At 31.5% G+C, this 21,361-nt stretch overlaps 1 protein-coding gene across 2 annotated transcripts in view; it reads right to left on the bottom strand.

Moving 5' to 3' along the window:
* Positions 1–21,036, bottom strand: part of LOC127724422 (uncharacterized) — a 52,746-nt gene extending 31,710 nt beyond the window's left edge. Inside the window, exons 1-8 of one of the 2 annotated variants that reach the window (XM_052231377.1) lie at positions 20,914–21,036; positions 19,064–19,143; positions 17,316–17,429; positions 16,587–16,700; positions 14,341–14,427; positions 12,215–12,298; positions 7,729–7,748; positions 3,982–4,637 (exon numbers count right to left, since the gene is read on the bottom strand). In XM_052231377.1, the coding sequence (XP_052087337.1) occupies positions 3,982–4,637; positions 7,729–7,748; positions 12,215–12,298; positions 14,341–14,427; positions 16,587–16,700; positions 17,316–17,429; positions 19,064–19,124 (1,136 nt within the window). In that variant the 5' untranslated portion in view covers positions 19,125–19,143; positions 20,914–21,036. Of the gene's footprint in view, positions 1–1,883; positions 4,638–7,728; positions 7,749–12,214; positions 12,299–14,340; positions 14,428–16,586; positions 16,701–17,315; positions 17,430–19,063; positions 19,144–20,913 lie in introns of those variants that run through there. The other variant, XM_052231376.1, reaches the window with a different exon arrangement.
* Positions 21,037–21,361: the final 325 nt, after the last annotated feature.

Here is a 21,361-nt window from a genome sequence, read left to right as displayed (position 1 = left end):
ATATAATGTCTTTTTTTCAATGTATCATTTGATTGTCCCCTTGATATCTTCTATCACTATGTACACTTATTTAATTCATTTTACCCGATGTTTTGATACATCTTTGTACAACTCTTATATGTGACCAGCGTTGAGATTTTCAGGCTTATGGAGGTACCAGGGTCAAAATGAGTTCTTTGCATTTTTATGAAGTATACATAGATTCAAAACACCCTGACAAGCAATTTTGCTAGATATTTCAAAATAACAGAATAATGGTCATGTTTGTTAGTTTCAATTTTATTTCCAAAATCTCTTTTTTTTCTTCAATTTTTCATATGCATGTGCATCTAGGTTGCTAGGTCAAGTTTTGTAAATTGACCTGATTATAAAATGTTTGATTATTCGAAACACTTAAGATTTTCTACATCTATGCACAGATTGCCTTAAACGCATTTGACATAACTTTTCGGAATTTTTGGTTGTTATTGGCCTCAGAACTTTTTCATAGACTGTCAAAATGAAAATATATATATATATTGCTTTACTTGTTGTTTTTCTAATAACTGTAATAGTTAAGTACTTTCAAATCTAAATCTGACAGTAAACGACAACAATGATAAAAACATTTAGTATGATAAATTAAATAACACATAGCTCAGAAGGTGATAGAGAAGATTAATACCCCTCGAAAAACATGGTCAACCTCGGCTTCGCCTCAGCTGACATTGTTTTTCTCGGGTGATAATCTACTTTATCACCCTCCCAGCTATGTTTTATATAATGTCTTTTTTTCAATGTATCATTTGATTGCCCCCTTGATATTTTCTATCACTATGTACACTTATTTAATTCATTTTACCCGATGTTTTGATACATCTTTGTACAACTCTTATATATGACCAGCCTTGAGATTTTCGGGCTTATGAAGCATAGCATACCATAGCAATGTACCGGAATCTGCAATCAAAATAATAATGACTTAAACAGATTTTTTTTTCTAGTGGGGAAAACTATATCAATGCTAAGAACGAGAACACCAAGATATATAACAAACCATCAAGGAGCTGTGTTTTATTTGATATGCCTTCTAATGTTCATCTATTATCTTATTGTGAATACATGTTGTACATGTATAATGACAAAATGATTAAATCAAAGATCTCTTAATGCAGAGTAAGATGAAAAATCAAACAGCGTAATCAATAATGTTAGGTCTATGCAGGCGAAAGGGATGTAAGAAAATTTTCAACAACACATGCATCTTGTTTATGTAATGTCAGTCATAGATAAACAAAAAGTAACTAGGAATAAACATGGGATGAGACACTATTGGGTTCCTAATGGGCAGGTCTATCTTGCTTAATTTACATGTACTAGTATATGGCCATACATATGTTAATATTATCACTTACAATGTTATATAAACAATGATGTTTACTCCAAAAACATGGTGTTCATGCTGCAATCTGATTCGGGAAAGTTAGAAATTTCGGTACTTTATTTTTCGTAATAATACTTCGCAATGGTTATAATTCAAACCATTTTGTATAATCTAAAACATAGTAATGATTCAGGAGAATGTGATTTAAGCAATGAAATCTGAAAATTGTATGGAATTAGAACGCAATTCTAAACGGGATTTTAACCTAAATTATTAATTTTACGTAAAAAATATACCTGTTTTGTATATACACAATATAAATTTCAAATTTCCTTAATTCATGAAAAAAAACTAAATTTTATTTTACCGCATGACATAATTGGACATTCAATACCAGGTACCCCGATTACGTTACGTTATTATGACGTTTACCGCCATAAGCCTGGAAATGTCATGACGGGTCACATATAAGGTATATGGTTTTTTTTCGTCAAACAAGTTAAATGTTCCAACAATTCAATAATTTCTGTAAAATACTTTATTCAGTTTTGAATATCAACTTACATTTCAAGATGCATTAAAAATCCGAGAAGAAACAAATGAAGTTATAAAAACAACAAGGTGAAAGAAAACAAATCCAGTCACCCCAACAGCCTAATTAACAACAAAAAGAACAAATAATAATAACAAAAAGAGTTTTGGTATGATTTCCAATATAAAAATTACCCACCAGAGACCAAATGACGCGGATTTAAGCAACGATAATAGATCACCGTGCCGCTTTTAATAATGAGCATTCCAATATAGTATATTAATTTCTAAAAATCTTGAAGGTTCAATTCAGATGCTACTTAACGATTTGGAGGAGTTTCGACTCGACTTAAATGGTGAAGTCCTACTTATCATCTGTGTATTTGAAAATAACAGATATGTATAAAAAAAATGTTTGGCTTCGTGTTGAAGGCCTCACTGTGATTTTGAGATGTAGAACAGCAACAAAAGCGCTGTTCCTTTGCTTTTTGTGAGTTTTTTTTTTTTTTTTTTTTTTTTTTTTTTGCTGTGCATGTAGTGATTTTTTTCATGGATGAATACCCCATATCCTTTGTTTTTCTATTATAACATGTAACATGTATAAGTGATTTCTTGCTACAGCCCTTGGATGGTATAAACTTCCCAAAAAACGTGTATGGTGTAATGATGTATGGCATATGGTGCAATGGTAGAAGGGGAATGGTGTAATGGTGTAACGTGCGATTGGGAATGGTGTGAATGAATGGTGTACGACATTTAAAACTCTGCAAAATATTGATAAGAACTGATTTTTTATTTTATACATTAATTTACAATATTGTAATCAAAATTCGTTTTTTAAAATAAATATTTAATTTTGTAGTCGCACGCTTTCTTTGAAATTAAAATGCATTATGGTGTAATGTGTAAGGTGTATGGTGCAAAGGTGTAACGAGTATGGTGTAATGGCACAGGTTGTATGGTGTAATGGTGTATGGTGAATGTTGTAATGGTGTATGGTGTTAGTGGGAAGTTTACACCATCCAAGGACTGTAACTATCAGGGAGAAAAACCTCTTAAATGGTATCGTTAATTTTTTTCTCGAAATTTTGAAATACAGCTGTCGAAGTAGCATTCAATCGTTTAGCTCTAAATAATATAGAATCCATCTGCCTATTTTTTGCCAAGAGCAGAAATAAGGGTTCTAAATGTTGGAGGTTTTTCTTTTTTTGACTAAATAACATCGCAGTATAGTTTGAATGCAACATCGCCCTGATGCTTTTCACGCCGTTCATAAAAAACGTTATACGAGTTACTGTTATAAATTGACACAAAACTATACAACTCATTGATGATAGCAGAGTAAACAGTCGTCATTTTTCTTGACTGTATGTCCGCAGAATATTTTTTGTGTGCTTGTTTTCTTTTGTCACCATTCTAAAATACAATTAACCGATTTGATGACATGAGTGTATTTTTTTCCAAATTTTGGATACTTATTATTCCCAAGGTTTCAAAAACAAAGCGCATTCCAGTAATTTTGGTAAACTATTATCTGGTGCTGTATTGTATGCATATCGAATATACAAAGTCTATGTATAATTATTATTTATTTTAGATACTAAGTCTATATACATTCAGAAATGCATTACATTCGCCATTGTAACTCATATTCATTGGCACTATTGTAATTTGTTGAATTGTATATAACATTTGGAGGACCACTTCTACAGTTGATAGACGTGTTCTTATTGAACTTTTTATAGTAAGCAGAATATATGTATTCGTTACATTTTTTCATTGTTCATGTAACAACCCACGAAAAATAAAATTAAGATCCTCTGTTGTCTTGATAATGGCAATTGTACGGCAAGAAAGGATGCATACTTGGCCAAGGTATGTGTGGTCTTTCAATTGAACCTTTGTATCCACAGTCAATATATTGTCCAAAGAACTCATACATTGCCTGACTTATCATAGGATCTCCTAGACATTCACTTACAACCCCGTTCGTTTCATCTTCCCGATTTTGTAAACATACTTTCCATGTTGGACGGTCTGATTGTGTTCTTACTTTGTTATTTCCCATCTGTGTGCGGTCAGTCCACTTACTGTCAGTGAAACATTTAGCATTATAATTTTTCCCAACAATGTTGTCTTTGGTTGCGCCCATGTTGAAATTGATATCCTGCTGAAACTTGTTCATCTCTTGTTGTAGTCTCTTGATATTCTCGGCTATGGTATCTTCGTTGTCCTTAGTTTTGCTCGTTTGACTTTGGTTACCATATAAATCTTGATTAAGACTGTAACATGTTTTAATGTATCCCTCGTTCTCCGTTTTGACACGTTCAAGAAATGCAGGATCTTTTTTTTTCGGATCCCTTAATTTTAAACAAAGAATTAGATCTTTCAACTTCCTAACCCTTTGGCCATTGTGAAGAAACTTTAGTTGTTTTGCGAAGTCGAAGGCCGTATATCTATTGAGACCTGTTAAAACTTCCACTCTGAGCTCACTTTCTGTTTCGGAAATACACAATACATCGATAGACTTTGTAACTTCAATATCCTCCATATCCAAATGCATCAGAGCAGAAGGAGAATACAGCATACCTTTCAGGCGAAACAGAATTAATGTTTCTCTTTGCCTAGATCTATTTTCCTTTCTAAACGCAACCGATTCTAAGAAAGACGATTTGTCATTTAAATGAAATTTTCTTGTGCTGTATGATACCAATTCTACTGGGAAACCTCGATGATATAGCGTCTGCAAAAGGAATACATTTGCATAATAAACATCGAGTAAAAACAAAACATGACAAACGTTTAAATGTTTGTTATCAAATGAACAAAATCTACAAAGCAGGTTATATGTGTATTGCACACCAAGTGCTTAATAAAATTATAGGCATTTTTTATCACAGAGGTTAAAAGTAGATGAACGAAGTTTTTAATGGTATCTCGATTTACCTCAATTTAATATTGTGCAGGACTGAGTTTATATTCATGCGATTTGAATATGCTGATAGAAAATTCTCCAAAAAAGCCAATATGAAACCGACTATTAATTTAGAATATAAGGACAAAAAAGTCTTTTAACTTTACTGTAGGTTGCACTTGGTAAATAGAACTGATTTATAAACCACTCAGCCTTTGGGATATACTTGATATTCACAGACATTTTTTTTTTACCTACTGATTCCTAGATATGATCTTCATGTTTCATCTCATAGAGACACAATTGGGAATATCATCAGTGTAAATAAAGTTGGATAGTGGTAAAATTGAACTCCCTAGGGAGGTGTGATACATAACTCAAGTATAGTTTAAACACTACTAAGTTTGAAGCATATTAATTTTGAAAATATGCTATGAAACCCTATGTCTTGACCTTTGCAAACATTAGTAGTGCATATGCACCTCCTATTCCAGTATGTATTATTTACGAAATTTCATTGTAGAAGTGTGACAGATTTAGTCGTAAAAGGATTATCTATGGGAAGTTGCATTGTCTATATTCACCATATTTAAAATAGTGAAACCTTTATTGAATAAAAAAAATAAAAATTGTTAAATTTTATCAAATATAAATATCTTCAGAGAATTTAATAAAATTTAATCAAATATTAATTTTGAGCCTTAGGTACAATCATGATGACTCGGCATAAAAGAGAAGCGAAAGATACTAAAGGGACATTCAAACTCATAAGTGTAAAACAAACTTACAATGTCATGACAAGAAAAAAGACTAAAAGAAAAACATAGTATAAAAAGACATCAAAAACCAAAGACTGAGCATAAATTTACAGTTTACAGTGCTTATTTTAATTTTTACAGTCATTGAAACTCATTGATGTTTGAGAACATTGGTGTAAGGTTGGTTCGTCTGAATGAAAACACATAAGTAAGAAGTAATACTTTACTATGCTTCCCTATGGTTGATGGATCGTGTGATAAAAAAATACAAGCTAGAGACACAAAACAAATATTTATAAAACTAACAATTGTGTGGTCTCTCCTTAAACCGCACGTTTTAATTCATATTTACAAAAATAGCACAATTAAAGAGCTCCGAGTCAAAACATAGTGAAAAATTCCTTACCTCTGGGTAATAAAATAGAAACAATAACCTGTAAAGACTATGTTTTTATTATTATAAACGTCTTTTGTATAGAAAACAATAATCTTGCTATGGAGCAAAACTCAGATTTTAACAGTCAGTTCTACAAAACTTTAAAGAATTAGAAGACATTTATCATCTTCTGAATTGTTTTAATTAGATATCAAAATAGTTTCATACAGGTTCCAGCATTTCATGTCAGCAAACATGCACATACGGTAGGCTGACAGTATTTAAATATAGAAATAAAAAGGTTTGGTACTATTGGCAATGATACACAAGAGACCAAATGACGTAGCAGTCTTGTTTAACAAATCTTTATAGCCTGATATCTTTGATTGTTTTTTTTTTCCAATCAGAACACCCGAACCGAAAGAATTAATAGAGCCTCTTTAGCATGTTTCAAATGGCTATGTCTGCTACAATAGATACGTCCATTGATGTGATTTTTCTATACCCAATCAAGGGTTATTATTTGAATATCTCGTGTGATTATACGGGAGGTATCAGATCTAACAAGTATCCGGGTCCGATCTCACTTCATATACATCAGTCACGTGATTACGGCAATAACTTGATAAGGTTGGGAACCCGGATGAGCAAAATGAATTTCCGAGTAATAAGTATATATATTAACTGATCCAAGGTTTAAAGGATTACGAACACACAAAAAATACGAAAAAAATGTGTGCACCAGGAAAACAGTATCGGATTTTGTTCGCAAACCAAAAATGTTAAAACATTAGATATTGTTTCATATAGTTGTGACTTCAAACGTATACAAATTATGCGATTATGCTTTTGACAAGACCACAAGAATAAATAGAAGTAAAAGGTAGAAGAAAATAAACTAATTCAATAAGGTTCAATTTTTGTAGAACACGAGAATGTATTGGGTACTAAAATTGATTTTTGTTTTACTCTGGGTACTTACAAGTCGAAATGTTTAAAACACAATTCCTTATGTTGGAATACCACCTCTTTTGTCTCAGGAAAGGCAAGGACTACTTTGACAACAAATTCAACATTTGATCCGTGTAATGCGAAAACAATTAACTATTGAACTTTTCTACTTGTAAGCACCTACAGATAAACATTGTCCATTCATAGTACCCAAAACATCTTCTTGTTTGACTGCGGTATATCAATATAGACTTCAATCATCAGCTAACAAAACGTATGCTAATGAAGGTATTTCGTTTTGCTATGCTGGATGTAGATATTTGCGTCATTTTACATGATTTATTTGGTTAACAAATCGTTGTTTTATTATGAGAAAACATCATAAAATGACCTTCCGAAATACAGAGTGAGTACATGCATGACGTAGTTTCACTATGGAGTACTAATGGTAGACGTACAACCTTTACTTGCTAGTATTTAAGGAATAAACATAATTTTACGGAACCTTATTCGCGTATTTCAATTATACATTTTTTTACGAATAACCTAAAACTGAAAATACAATTTGTTTAATTTTGTTTAACAATTTCAGTCAGTTTACAAAATAAAGAAGGTTATTGTAATCATTTCTGATAATGCCTGTCAAGGTAAGGAATTTCATATTTTGCTTGACTTTTTCTGCTCTTTCATTGGGTTGTTGTCTCTCAGGCACATTCTCCGTTTCCATTCTCAATTTTATGATGGGCTTGTTGCAATATTTTAATTAAGAAAATGTCTGTGATATACATGTATATCAAATGCATACTAAATATATTTAATATCAAATCAGTATTACCTTATTTTCACCAAGGTGATCTACAACAAATAAACAAAATGTAAAAAACAAAGTCCTTCCAAAGCAATTTCAATTCAAAACGTGGAGGTTTTGTGTGAAATGTTATTAACTTCTTACACAACATTTACTACTGTTCAATTTTGATATTTCTAAAATTTGGATAATAAATCCATAACTAGAGTCTATCAAACAAAATTAAGCATGTTTAAGATTATTGGTAAATTAGAAAACATATATAAATATTACTAAAGGTTGCAACTTATTTTCATTAATATTATTGACGTTCTTCTTTCTGACAATAATTGAATGTTATAGGACATTTATCATTATAGTTAATTTCCTTTAAACTAGCTCTACTAAAGGACTCAGTAACTGAAGAACGCACGGTTGAGGTGGTCAAATGTTATTCGTCCAGTGGATAATATAATATACGTTTTCAGGAGAACATGACCATTAGATCTGTAAATGGGGAATGTTTGTTTTAATTTAACACGCTTAGTAGATGTTGCGATACAATAGCCCAGATGATAAATGTCCGGAGGATACACTGTCACCATAAAAAAAGTAAAAATGTAAAACTACCGAACTCCAAGGAAAATTTTAAAGTACTTTATCAAATGGTAAAATCAAAAGCTCAAACACCTCGAACGAGAAGTCAGTTAGTTCATACATACAATATATCAGTTAGGACATGTTCTTAATGTACGCAAACATTTTTATCATACAAAACATATGGTGATCATCATGTCCCTTTAAAGCAATATACCGTTAAACATAATAACTCTTGAAATTAGTAATGAGTTTGTAATGTTCAATAACATTAATTGAGTTTGTTATATTCAGTTTCATTGATACCGTTTGTAATATTGAATTACATTGATTGATATAAAAATAAGAACATGTGGTATGATTGCCAATGAGACAACTCTCCACAAGAGACCAGATTACACAGTAATTAACAACTATAGGTCACCGTACGGCCTTCAACAATGAGAAAACCCTATACCGCATAGTCAGCTATAAAAGGTCCCTTAATGACAAAGGTAAAACAATTCAGACGAGAAAAATACCGGCTTTTTTTATGTACAAAATAATGAACGAAAAAAAATATGTTACACAGCAACAAACGACAACCACTAAATTACAGGCTCTTGACTTGGGACAGGCACACACAGAATGTGGCAGGGTTAAACTAGTTTGTTGGCGCCAAACCCTCCACCTAACCTGGGACAGTTATGTAACAGTACAACATAAGAACAAACTATAACAATCAGTTGAAAAAGGCTAAACTCATCAGATAGATACAAAAAGAAATACATCTAGCAAAAACACAGAGTGGACGTGGACGGGTACTTATACATCCGCAATACAGAAAGACAGTTAGTTCAAAGCCAATAACAACTAATGAAAAAATCATGCATCTAAGACTAAATTGAGTTGCAATATTCAGTTACATTGATTCAGTTTCAGATATTCAGTATTTTGATTGATTAAGTTTGTGATATTCAGTTTCATTGATTCAGTTTGTGATATTCAGTTTCATTGATTTGGTTTGTGATATTCAGTTTCATTGATACAGTTTGTGATATTCAGTTTCATTGATTTGGTTTGTGATATTCAGTTTCATTGATACAGTTTGTGATATTCAGTTTCATTGATATAGTTTGTGATATTCAGTTTCATTGATACAGTTTGTGACTTTCAGTTTCATTGATTCAGTTTGTGATATTCAGTTATATTGATTCAGTTTGTGATATTCAGTTTCATTTATTCAGTTTGTGATATTCAGTTTCATTGATACAGTTTGTGATATTCAGTTTCATTGATTGAATTTGTGATATTCAGTTACATTGATTCAGTTTATGATATTCAGTTTCATTGATTCAGTTTGTGGTATTCAGTTTCATTGATTTGGTTTGTGATATTCAGTTTCATTGATACAGTTTGTGATATTCAGTTTCATTGATACAGTTTGTGATATTTAGTTTCATTGATTGACTTTGTGTTATTCAGTTTCATTGATTGAGTTTGTGATATTCAGTTTCATTGATTAAGTTTGTGATATTCAGTTACATTGATTGAGTTTGTGATATTCAGTTTCATTGATTGAGTTTGTGATATTCTTTTTCATTGATTGATTATGTGATATTCAGTTGCATCGATACAGTCTGTGATATTCAGTTTCATTGATTCAGTTTGTGATATTCAGTTTCATTGATTCAGTTTGTTGTATTCAGTTTGATTGATGCAGTTTGTGGAATTAAGCTTCATTGATTCGTTTTGTGGAATTAAGCTTCATTGATTCGGTTTGTGATATTAAGTTTCATGATACAGTTTGTGACATTCAGTTTTAATGATTCGGTTTATGAGTTTCAGTTTCATTGCTTTAGTTTGTGATATTCAGTTTCATTGATACAGTTTGTAATATTCAGTTTCATTCATTGAGTTTGTGATATTCAGTTTCATTGATTGAATTTGTGATATTCAGTTACATTGATTCAGTTTGTGATATTCAGTTTCGTTGATTGAGTTTGTGATATCCAGATTCATTGATTCAGTTTGTGACATTCAATTACATTGATTGAATTTGTGATATTCAGTTACATTGATTCAGTTTGTCATATTCAGTTACATTGATTGAGTTTGTGATATTCAATTTCATTGATTGAGATTGTGATATGCAGTTACATTGATTCAGTTTGTGATATTCAGTTACATTGATTGAGTTGTTGGTATACTGTTTTGTTGATTGAGTTTGTGATATTAAATTACATTCATTTCGTTTGTGATATTCAGTTTCATTGCTTCAGTTTGTGATATTCAGTTACATTTATTCAGTTTGCGATTTTCAGTTTCGTTGATTGAGTTTGTGATTTTAGTTACATTGATACAGTTTGTGGTATTCAGTTTCATTGATGCAGTTTGTGATATTCAGTTTCATTGATGCAGTTTGTGAAATTCGGTTTCATTGCTTCAGTTTGTGATATTCAGTAACATTGATTTAGTTTGTGATATTCAGTTTCGTTGATTGAGGTTGTGATTCCAGTTTCATTGATTCAGTTTGTGATATTTAGTTTCATTTATAGAGTTTGCAATGTTGCATAGCAAGTTTTCAAATTGTAAAATTTTGTGTCATCGATACAGTTTGTAATGTTGAATTGCATGCTTTCAGTTTGTAATATTCACTGCAATCGAAACTGTGGAAGTTTTATGTGAAAAAAATTCAGTATGTGACATTCAATTACGTTGATTGAATAATTATTTAATATTCAGTCACATTGATTCAGGTTGTGATATTAAGTTACATTGATTCAGTTTGTGATATTCAGTTACATCATTTTTTCATTGATACAGTTTGTAATATTCAGGTTCATTGATACAGTTTGTAATATTCAGTTTCATTGATACAGTTTGTAATGTTGAATTGCATGCTTTCAGTTTGTAATATTCAGTGTAATCGGAGCTTTGGATGTTTTTATGTGAAATCCAATAAAACTAATTTGCGTAACTTAGAAACTTACCTCCCAACGACCGTAGGGACATTTATTGTCGAAGTGCGCATCTGATGCAGTAAAATTGGCACCGTTAATGTTTTATATTTATGTAAATAGCTTACACAAAGATGACAGTGTTTGAAATATTAATGTCCCTTAATCTTTATATAAAATGCGTACAATCAAGTCTAATCAAACCAGTGATACCACATCTTCTTATTTCTATATACATGTCTTCAATACTTTATACATTTACATTGATAGTATATATATATATTAATTGGACTAAATGCTGTTAATCCCGGCAATGAGTGACCAATAGATGAGTAAATGAAATACTACTATATGTGACAATTGCCAATGTATGATTTTAGCAAATATGACTTCAATTTAAGATATAAAGTGTCCGAAAATAAACAAAACTGTAAAACATGTTAAACTTTAACTCTTAACAATCTATCAATGTAAAGGCATTGTCGAACATCTGTCATTAACTCCCGATTTTTTATGAGTTGATTTTATGTTTAGTTTTGCTCTACACAACATGATCCGCAATCATCCAATACTATATTGAGACTCAATAATAAAAATGTCAAGTAAATATTATATCCTAAGAACAGAAGTGAAAAATCAAACATCAAATAAAAATCCCATGCTGTATTAAAAGTCGTGTTTGTGATATTTTCTTTGTTCCGATTCGTTATTTTCTAATGATTTTTTAAATGCAGTTTTGTATATCATTTGTTTTGCACAGGTTTTTGCCATATCAATATAATTTACATAAGCTTATGTTGTTTAATATTAGTATATGTTTGCTCTTTTCTACCAAACACACCCTATGCTCTGATCCTAAAAACCCATCAAATATACCAAGCTTATAATCTAAAATGCCGGACGCGCATGTTCCGTCTACAAGACATATCAGTTGTGTAAGAATTTTAGAACAAGTACGCGGAATGTTCTGTTTCAACGTTTTATATAAGTCCCCTTACCTTCATTCGAGTTGCCATTTTCTGTATCGCTGAACGTGTTGTCCAACCAAGGAGGTATCTTCGAATTTTGAAAATTGGAATCATCTATCATAACAGAATGTAAATATTAGTACTACATGTAATAAATCCTACTTATAAACATGATAAATACAAATGATTTCATGATTGAAGTTAGACGACAAATATGGATATGCTAATGCATTGAGAGTAAAAAGTAAAATCACAAAAATACTGAACTCCGAGGAAAATTCAAAAAGGAAAGTCCCTAATCAAATGGCAAAATCAAAAAAACAAACACATCAAACGAATGGATAACAACTGTCATATTCCTGCCTTGGTACAGGCATTTTCTTATGTAGAAAATGGTGGATTGAACCTGGTTTTATAGCTAGCTAAACTTCTCACTTGTATGACAGTCGCATCAAATTCCATTATATTGACAACGATGCGTGAACAAAACAAACAGACACAATAGGTAAAAATGTCAAAAATAAGGGTACAGCAGTCAACATTGGGTTATCATCTTAATCACTATAAAAACAAACAAATGTAACGAAGAAGCACAAAAAAGCATACATCAAAGTAAGTTATTGCTTGTACATTAGTAAAAATAATTGATATGTTTGGGTTTGACCATGTTTGTTAACCTGATAGCACAGCATAAGTAAAAAAAAATTAAACCGAAAAGTCATTTTGATATGAAAACGTAAAATAACAAAAATAACGAACTCCAAAGAATAATTCAAAACGGAAAGTCCCTTAACAAATGGAAAATCAAAAACTCAAACAAATCAATCGAAAAATGTGGCATGGATGGAACAACCGAGCAAAACCTAATTTTCAACCTTTATTCAGAAATCAAAATAACGACATCCTAGAAGGGTGGAGTGCACGATATAGACAAATGATATAAATATAAAAATATATTCAAAATATAAATTTCTAAAATGCGAATGAAAATTGGCGAATTGGGTCATGTAGTTGATCTACTTCACAAAAGTTATAAGGATATTGACCTGATATTAAGGTAGATTAACTATATACCGCCATCTTGGATTGTAAAATAGCAGTTCACAATAGGTCTAGTGTTATGCTTAAATCTGCCAAATTTGAAACAGATTGGCAATTATTGGGTTAGACTGTTTATCTACATTTTTAATCAAATAAATAGAGGTTCTCTCTGTAACAAATAACGGTAACTCTTCGTAATAACATAAACGTCTATGCAAAGGGGTTAACGGTTATAGTTCTTAATTGATTATCATGTATTTCTTGTCTGCATGCTCTTCCAATTATCTCTGCTGTGACTGTTACTTTGTCTACATGTCCGTGTTAAGGCAATACAGCGTTAAAGTTGCATCCCGTATATTGACGTTCAGTGATAGTGACGTGAGAGGAGAGGAATCTTTTGATGTTGGACGAATGAACAGTATAGCTGGAATGGTGTGAACTGTTGGAGTGTATGCCGTGTGTTTTGTATTTTAGGTGAACTTTGTAACGTCTGTATAATAAATGCAGTATGAATAAATCGTGTTATTTTTATAAATATGAACGCTCTATGGAACAACAATCTCAATACCAATGCTTCCAATATGAGTTGCAGATACGGGAAGTATTTTTTTTCGCCTTTTAAACAAAAATATTCATCTAATGGGTCCGGTTTTTTTACGGCAGCAACAATTACATTATTTTATTTTTGTTATATATATTTGTTTTGATATACAGATTAAAGAGTAATAGAAATTTAAGTTTTTTAAGCAATCTTTTTCTTGCGTACCTAAGAAAACTAGTGACACGCTATTATGAGTCATGTTAGTGTTTCCTTTATCATTGTCTTCAACATTTTGCACCACGAATATCCTTATATGAAGCTTCATAACCATCTATGTGTCCCCTCGCACACATTACCTTCCTAAATGATTATTTGTCAATGACGTGATACACACCACTTAACGCATGAAAAGGTTATGATAAGGAATTTTGGTAGGTTTGTTATCGCTAGTTATTTTCCCCTAGCGGTAGTTGACGTCTCTACACGATACCATAGGATCATAGAGGAAGATTTATCCGATGGGGGATATCTAAATATGTAAAAGAAAATTCTTAGCATTTCGCCGCGGTCATACCTATGTTTATTGAAGATTGTACATGTTGTAGATCTGATTTGCTGTTGAAAATTCTGTTCTCTGTGTTTTCGTTGTTTCCTGTCTCAGCTATTAAAACAAATAATATTACGTTATCAAGTTGTATTATTGGATAACTAAATAGGGATGTCAGTATATAATCCCAGAAACAGCCGAGACGTATCATTCTAATTCAAAATGAAACCCAAAATCATGTCAATCGTTACGATATTCTGTGACGTAATTTGTATCAAAAATTAGCTCACAAAGTTAAACACAATGATGAGTATCCTTCAATGGTTCGTTTTCGTTTCAAAATCATGCACCAAACACTAAATTATCAACTGAAAATATTATTTTCACAGCAAATTACATTTGTTTCAGGCATGCGGAAAAATATATAGTTAGGTTTATCGATATAATTGGAGATCGCAATACATGCAAAGTCATTTACACACAAATAGTGCATATGAATGATAAATACTGTACTGCAAAAATATTTCAAACGTAGAAAAAAAATTATTCTTTCAAGTTGAAAAATGCAATAAAATGAAATATACGTAATGTACAAAACAATGCATTGAATATCTATAATACAAGATAAAATGATATAATTAATAAACAAAGGTAGGGGTTATCCGTAATTTTAATACAATCCAGATTTCAAAAATGAAAATGATGTGATATTCCCGGCTTAGAGTTTATATAAGGGAATTAAAAACCCTTAGCCGGGATTATCCAATCATATGCCATGTCTGAAACCCGAATAGAACGTACAACCACAATCAAAAGTTAGGATATTTGTTAATATACAATTATATAGGACAAGGTGATTCATAAAAGAACTTGTATAATTTAGTTACGTTCTCAACTAGAATTGAGGACAACCATCCAAATTTTGATATTTTCAGATCATTGTTAGGGAGTTCCTATACCTGACCATCAGTTTGCTATTACTCACTCATTGCGACAGATACAAGAAATCGAGCCGACATTAAAATAGTTTAAGCCTATTTCATACATAAATTAGATATATATATATATATATATAATAGAGAATGGAAACAGGGAATGTGTCAAAGAGAAAACCTTCCAACAAAAAAGCAATAAACAACCCAAGGCCACCATTGGGTCCTCAACTCAGCGGAAAAATCCCGCCCCGATGGCGAGCTTCAGCTACCTCTGAACAATAATGTTCAGTAAAATGAACGCCACATTTAACATACAAATGAAACAAACCTTAAAATAAAACACAAGACTAATTAAGGTTAGAGGTTCCTGACTTGAGACAGTCGCAAAAATGCGCCGGAGTTAAAAATTTAGAGATCTCAACCCTTCCTCCTATACCTCTAAACATTGTGGGATAAATAAACACACAGCGATATGCACAGTAAATGTTGTGGTCTTTATCTTTATTTTTACTGATTTACATTGTTTTGTTTCGTTTTACCCGTACATATCTGTCCTTTTATAGGACACATCAGATAAATTTTTTTTAGAGACATTGTAGCACATTTGGTTATTTTTTCTTATATTACAATTGTTTTGACTCATTCTTTTTTTGTTGTTGTTATTATTGATTAATTACTATGGAAACTAAATTGTTTTATATTTCTGTCTATACAAAAAGGCATATTGTAACGTCATAAATATTTCTTAATTGCCTAGTAATTGTATATTCTATATCATCGAGTTTTTTTTCTTTCAAGATTTCCAAAGATTTGATGCTTTATGGAAGTACAATGTGATAACACACATAGGATTGGTGTTTTGCTTTTATTGCACGTTTATTCTGCGTTTTCCTTTTGATGGCATATCCTTATCTTTTTTGTTATACTTTGTGTTGTTTCAATTCAATCTTTTCCTTTTGTACATACTCTACTTCGTTTTGGTATCAAATAACTTTGTTTATTATGATAGACAAAACACCTAAGTAAACACTCATCAAAGATACCAGGCGTACAATTTGTTGCGCCAGACGCGCGTTTCGTCTTTATAGACGCATCAGTTACGCTCGAATCAAAACAGTTGGAACCACATCAAATCTGAATTTGAAAAGCATTAGAGCCAAAAATCCCGAGATATTGTGCCAAATCCGGCTAAGGCAATCTATGCCTTTGGAAGAAAAACTATAGTATTTTAAGTAATTAGCATTTCATATAGAGTAAATTTACAGAAAAGGAACATGTCAATGATATTTCACATCAAGACAAAGGTGTGGACTACAAAATATAAAAGTGATTACTAACATGAAATACCGCCAAGTAATACTTTAAATTCAGTTCTGTCTTTTGTTGTAGTACAATTTATTAGAACTCCTTTTACTGGAAAATTCATTTCTATATGCGATTGTCCCTCGCTATCTGTAAAATAAAATAAGCAAGCTATATGGTTACTGATGAATGTAAATTCATATATTAAATAACAACCGTGCGATTTCTTTTATCCTTAATTAACTTTTTTCTTGGTATGTTTGATACAAAATGCGTATCATGCACGTTCTGTTATGCATCTATCACCGGCCATTCGAATCCACACTTTGTTAAAAAGAAATTGCTTAATTTGGAATAGGACACAGTTGGTAAAATTACAGATAATAATTTTTTGCTCGGATATAAAATATAAGACCTTGTTAAAACATGTCGCTAGAGAGTTGAGACACAGATACATTTTTCGGTCAACCAATTCGTGATGATGACCGTAAAACCTATATAGTGTCTATTTCAGTCGTTCTTCCACATAATCTGCATTTTGTGTAAGGCTAAACATCCTGTTTATCAAGTCCGTATAGTGTGAACATCCGCGAGTGTAGAGAATTAATTGAAATATGTAAACTCCATTCGATTGGTCAGAGGGAATGTTACTACTGAGAATGAAAAGTTTACAATCGAGAAGTTTATAGAAATGAATCTTACCATCTTATTATTGTTTTTCCAAATCTTTATTTGCCGTTGACAATATGTATTTTTCAATTTTACCTTTATATAATAAAAAGTCGAAACTTTCCCCTCCTTGGGTTAGTTTGACATCTGGATGAATATAAATCTTTGTTAATGTAAAAAATGCGATCATCTTCTGAAATAAAGATCTCTCTGAAAAAGAATATATAGAAAAAAATTGATTCTCTTATAATTGGACTGAAATGCAGAATACAACTGTTTTATATATGAAAATTTGTGTTCTTAACTATTTAGAATTTGGCTCGATTATTCTTAACTTGTGTCTCAAAATCACTTGTCAAAAAACTGCTGTGACCAGGCTATACTCCAATTGAAAAGGTCTGAAATATATTGGAATAATTCTGAGCCGAATCTGTTCGCGGAAAATTTCAATCAATCATAGTGTGCCAATTACAATGGGAACCAATTGTGCCTTCTTCTTGCCGACTTGTTTCTTTATTATTATGAGGCTGACTTCATACAGGAACTTCTTAGGAAGAAAGATAAGAAGTTAGCAATGTCCTTTAACTCTACGTTCCGCTATATAGATGATGTTCTCTCACTAAATAATACAAAATTTGGTGACTATGTTGAACGAATCTATCCCATCGAACTAGAGATAAAGGATACTACAGATACAAATAAGTCTGCCTCATATCTTGACTTACATCTAGAAATTGACAATGAGGGTCGGTTGAAAACAAAACTTTACGACAAAAGAGATGATTTCAGCTTCCCAATTGTGAACTTTCCATTTCTATGTAGCAACATTCCAGCAGCACCTGCATACGAAGTATATATCTCCCAATTGATACGATATTCCCGGGCTTGTGTTTCCTATCATGATTTCCTTGATAGAGGATTGCTGCTCACAAGGAAGCTATTAAACCAAGAATTCCAAATGCTGAAGTTGAAATTATCCCCTTCGTAAATTTTACGGACGCCATCACGAGTTGGTTGACCGTTATGGAATAACCGTTTCACAGATGATATCGGATATGTTCCTTATGTCGTAACTACAATACCCTTCCCTTTTCACGAATGTGACTTACCAAATTAGACTATTTACCGGATTTGTAATAACATAAGCAACACGACGGGTGCCACGTGTGGAGCAGGATCTGCTTACCCTTCCGGAGCACCTGAGATCACCCCCAGTTTTTGGTGGGGTTCGTGTTGCTTAGTCTTTAGTTTTCTATGTTGTGTCATCGGTACTATTATTTGTCTGTTTGTCTTTTTTTCTTTTTTTTTTGGCCATGGCGTTGTCAGTTTGTTTTCGATTTATGAGTTTGACTGTCCCTCTGGTATCTTTCGTCCCTCTTTTACGAGAGTACGAGTGTCTCAGTTAATTTCCGAATATAGGCGTCATTTTGCAGATCTATAAAAAGAGCTTATCCCAAAATTGAAGAACTGAAACGTTTAACGTTATGTAGAAAAAACGTATTCAACAGCTTTATATTACGGAGTAGTATATCCAATGTATTAAACAGCACATCATTTGTTAATTGTGGAACACATTTACGGGATACTATTTAATACTATTAAATACTTACTGTATAAAGTATCACAGATATTAAACAAACGCACAGTAATTTGCTTGACTATTGTAGAAACAGAAATAGTACAAACATGTTGTCATCAGCGAAGCACAGTAAGATGTTGTAAACTAGCAAATGAATCGAATTCAATTTAGACCAACAAGAGACAGAGACAAAAACAATGCAGTAGAAAACATTCTCAATAATGAATGACAATAATCTAATTGTTTGAAAATCATTAAATCTTACGCTGACCATCAGGATAGGTACAACGATCATCTATATTATTTCCACTACAATTGCTTTCCATTTTGATCAAAGGGTGTCTACTGAAAAGATATTTGAAAATAATTGTTATTTCTTTTTTTAATTTCTTCGCAACAACAAATTGCCACTGCATCGATTCAATATTTTCAATTTTTACGCTGTGTCATGATATCCGCTTTGTAATGTCAATCCTTTTTGTGGTGGTAATCCGCTTCGCCATGTTAATCCGCTTTTAAAATATATATACGCATTATATAATTTCCTTGATTACTATAACCGTCAATGCTCGATGTTATATAAAGCGGCAAAACAAACTGCACACTCTTATTACATGTTTTGTGGTCGACCTAAAATTAAGGTGAAATTATAATCAGAGTCGAAGTCAGGATTTTGTTATTCGGTTCAATTATACTATCGGTCATGATGAGAGTCATGAAAAGTATATACATTACAAATAAAGCCTAAACACATATACATATAAATAAATTAAACAATTTAAAGGAATGCTGATCTTGCTTTAAATATCAGTACAAAATTTACCACGTCATCGTGGTACACAGTTGTAAACTAAAGTTAAAGGAAGAACATATTAATAAACCATATTCCTAGCTGATACACAGAACCTATAAAGTAAAGACAACCATTCGCAAGCCAGCTGACTTAAGATTGATTGATTGATATTTGAATAAAACAGATAGGATAGTTCATCTACAGTGACGCTTACCTGTGAATTCGAACCCCGATCATGGAAATGTATTTAACTGCGATCTTAAATGACAAGGATTATAAGTTGTTTTCCAACTAAAGGGGTTTACTGCGGGTAGCCTGGGTGTACTAGTATTTATCAATAAACACTTGCCACCAATACCCAAAAACAGACGAGCAAAGGGTTGTATCTACTAATTTTCAAAGCTTTGTCATGCGAATTGCAATCAAACCTGAGTGTAATTACTATCCCTGAACTTTACCTGCGATTTAAAAGATATGGACTACCGGAACAAACATATCGTTCTGTTTAAATATATAATTTCAACGATAGATATTGTATTTTAAGATAAAATGGATTTCCTGCATATTAATCAAATATAATTTCCTGTCAACAAAAAAACAGTAAATAAAACAAATAATCATAATCAAATAATTTAAAATTCAAAACTTATAATGCTTTAATAAAATATAGAAATACACAACAATATCTTGAAATACTTTTTTCAAGACATAATATCTGTAAATTGAATCATCATCGTCTAGTCTTGTGCATTGTAGTAAAAATTGGTGGTGCGAAGCATATTAAGTTGCAGAAACGTGAAACATACTTTTTATTAAAGTTAGTCTATATACTTTAATTATAGAAAATTCTTTTGTAGAAAGACAGATTATGTGCGAATTTAGGCTGCATCAAATTTTTGTCGATATTTAGTGTAATGTATATTTTTTGAAGTCGCTTCTGAATGAGAAATATTCAATGTCATTCGTAGGATTTTTCTATCTCATACATAAGTGTCATAATGAAACATTCGTAGGATTTTTTTTATCTCTTACATACAAATGTAAGTGTCATAAGTGTAATTTGGACTACAGTTTTATTCAAATCGAATTCACAAGTAAGACTTGCAGACTCGAAATACTTTAAATAGCAATAGCTTATAGACATTATAGTGTCATAATAAAACAAACAAAAAAAAATCAGATTTGAAATCGTTTAAAAACATCCGGCTAATCTGTTTATCGTGTTTAACTTCCTTAATGTGTCATTTTTTTTTGGTAGGCCTTAGAATGAAATTGTAAACTAAAATGTGATGAAATAACACTTTTAAATAACACATACTCACATTTTAAGATCTGTATCTCTTCAAAACAACTGTTACATACTATTAGAAATATATTAACGGGTTTTGAAAGATGCATAAATAGTTTTATTTCCGTATGAAAGAGCATGACTGGTGGGAAGTATTTCGTTGATGAGACATAGTTAATAAAATGATACGTTATAATAAAAAACCGAAACACGCATACAGTTACAAAAAAATCCAATATGACATGGAACAGGTTGAATGAGATTTTGACAAATATTGAGAAATGTAATAGATAAAGAAACACTTAAGACCTGGATTTGTGTGATCTGGAAACGTTGTTTTAACCTAAGGTGAAAAATGTACATTTTTTAAGTCTTTGCATCGAAACAAAAGATGTAATTATAGGTTTTATAACGAGTGATAATTTGATATCGCTTGATATCAACTGGAGTTATTCAATTTCAATACAATGATAAACGAGCCT

The sequence above is a fragment of the Mytilus californianus genome, unplaced genomic scaffold, assembly GCF_021869535.1.
Source record: "Mytilus californianus isolate M0D057914Y unplaced genomic scaffold, xbMytCali1.0.p SCAF_14, whole genome shotgun sequence".
Lineage (NCBI taxonomy): Eukaryota > Metazoa > Mollusca > Bivalvia > Mytilida > Mytilidae > Mytilus > Mytilus californianus.
The sequence above is the reverse complement of the archived record's forward strand: the minus strand, read 5'-3'. Positions and strand labels throughout refer to the sequence as shown.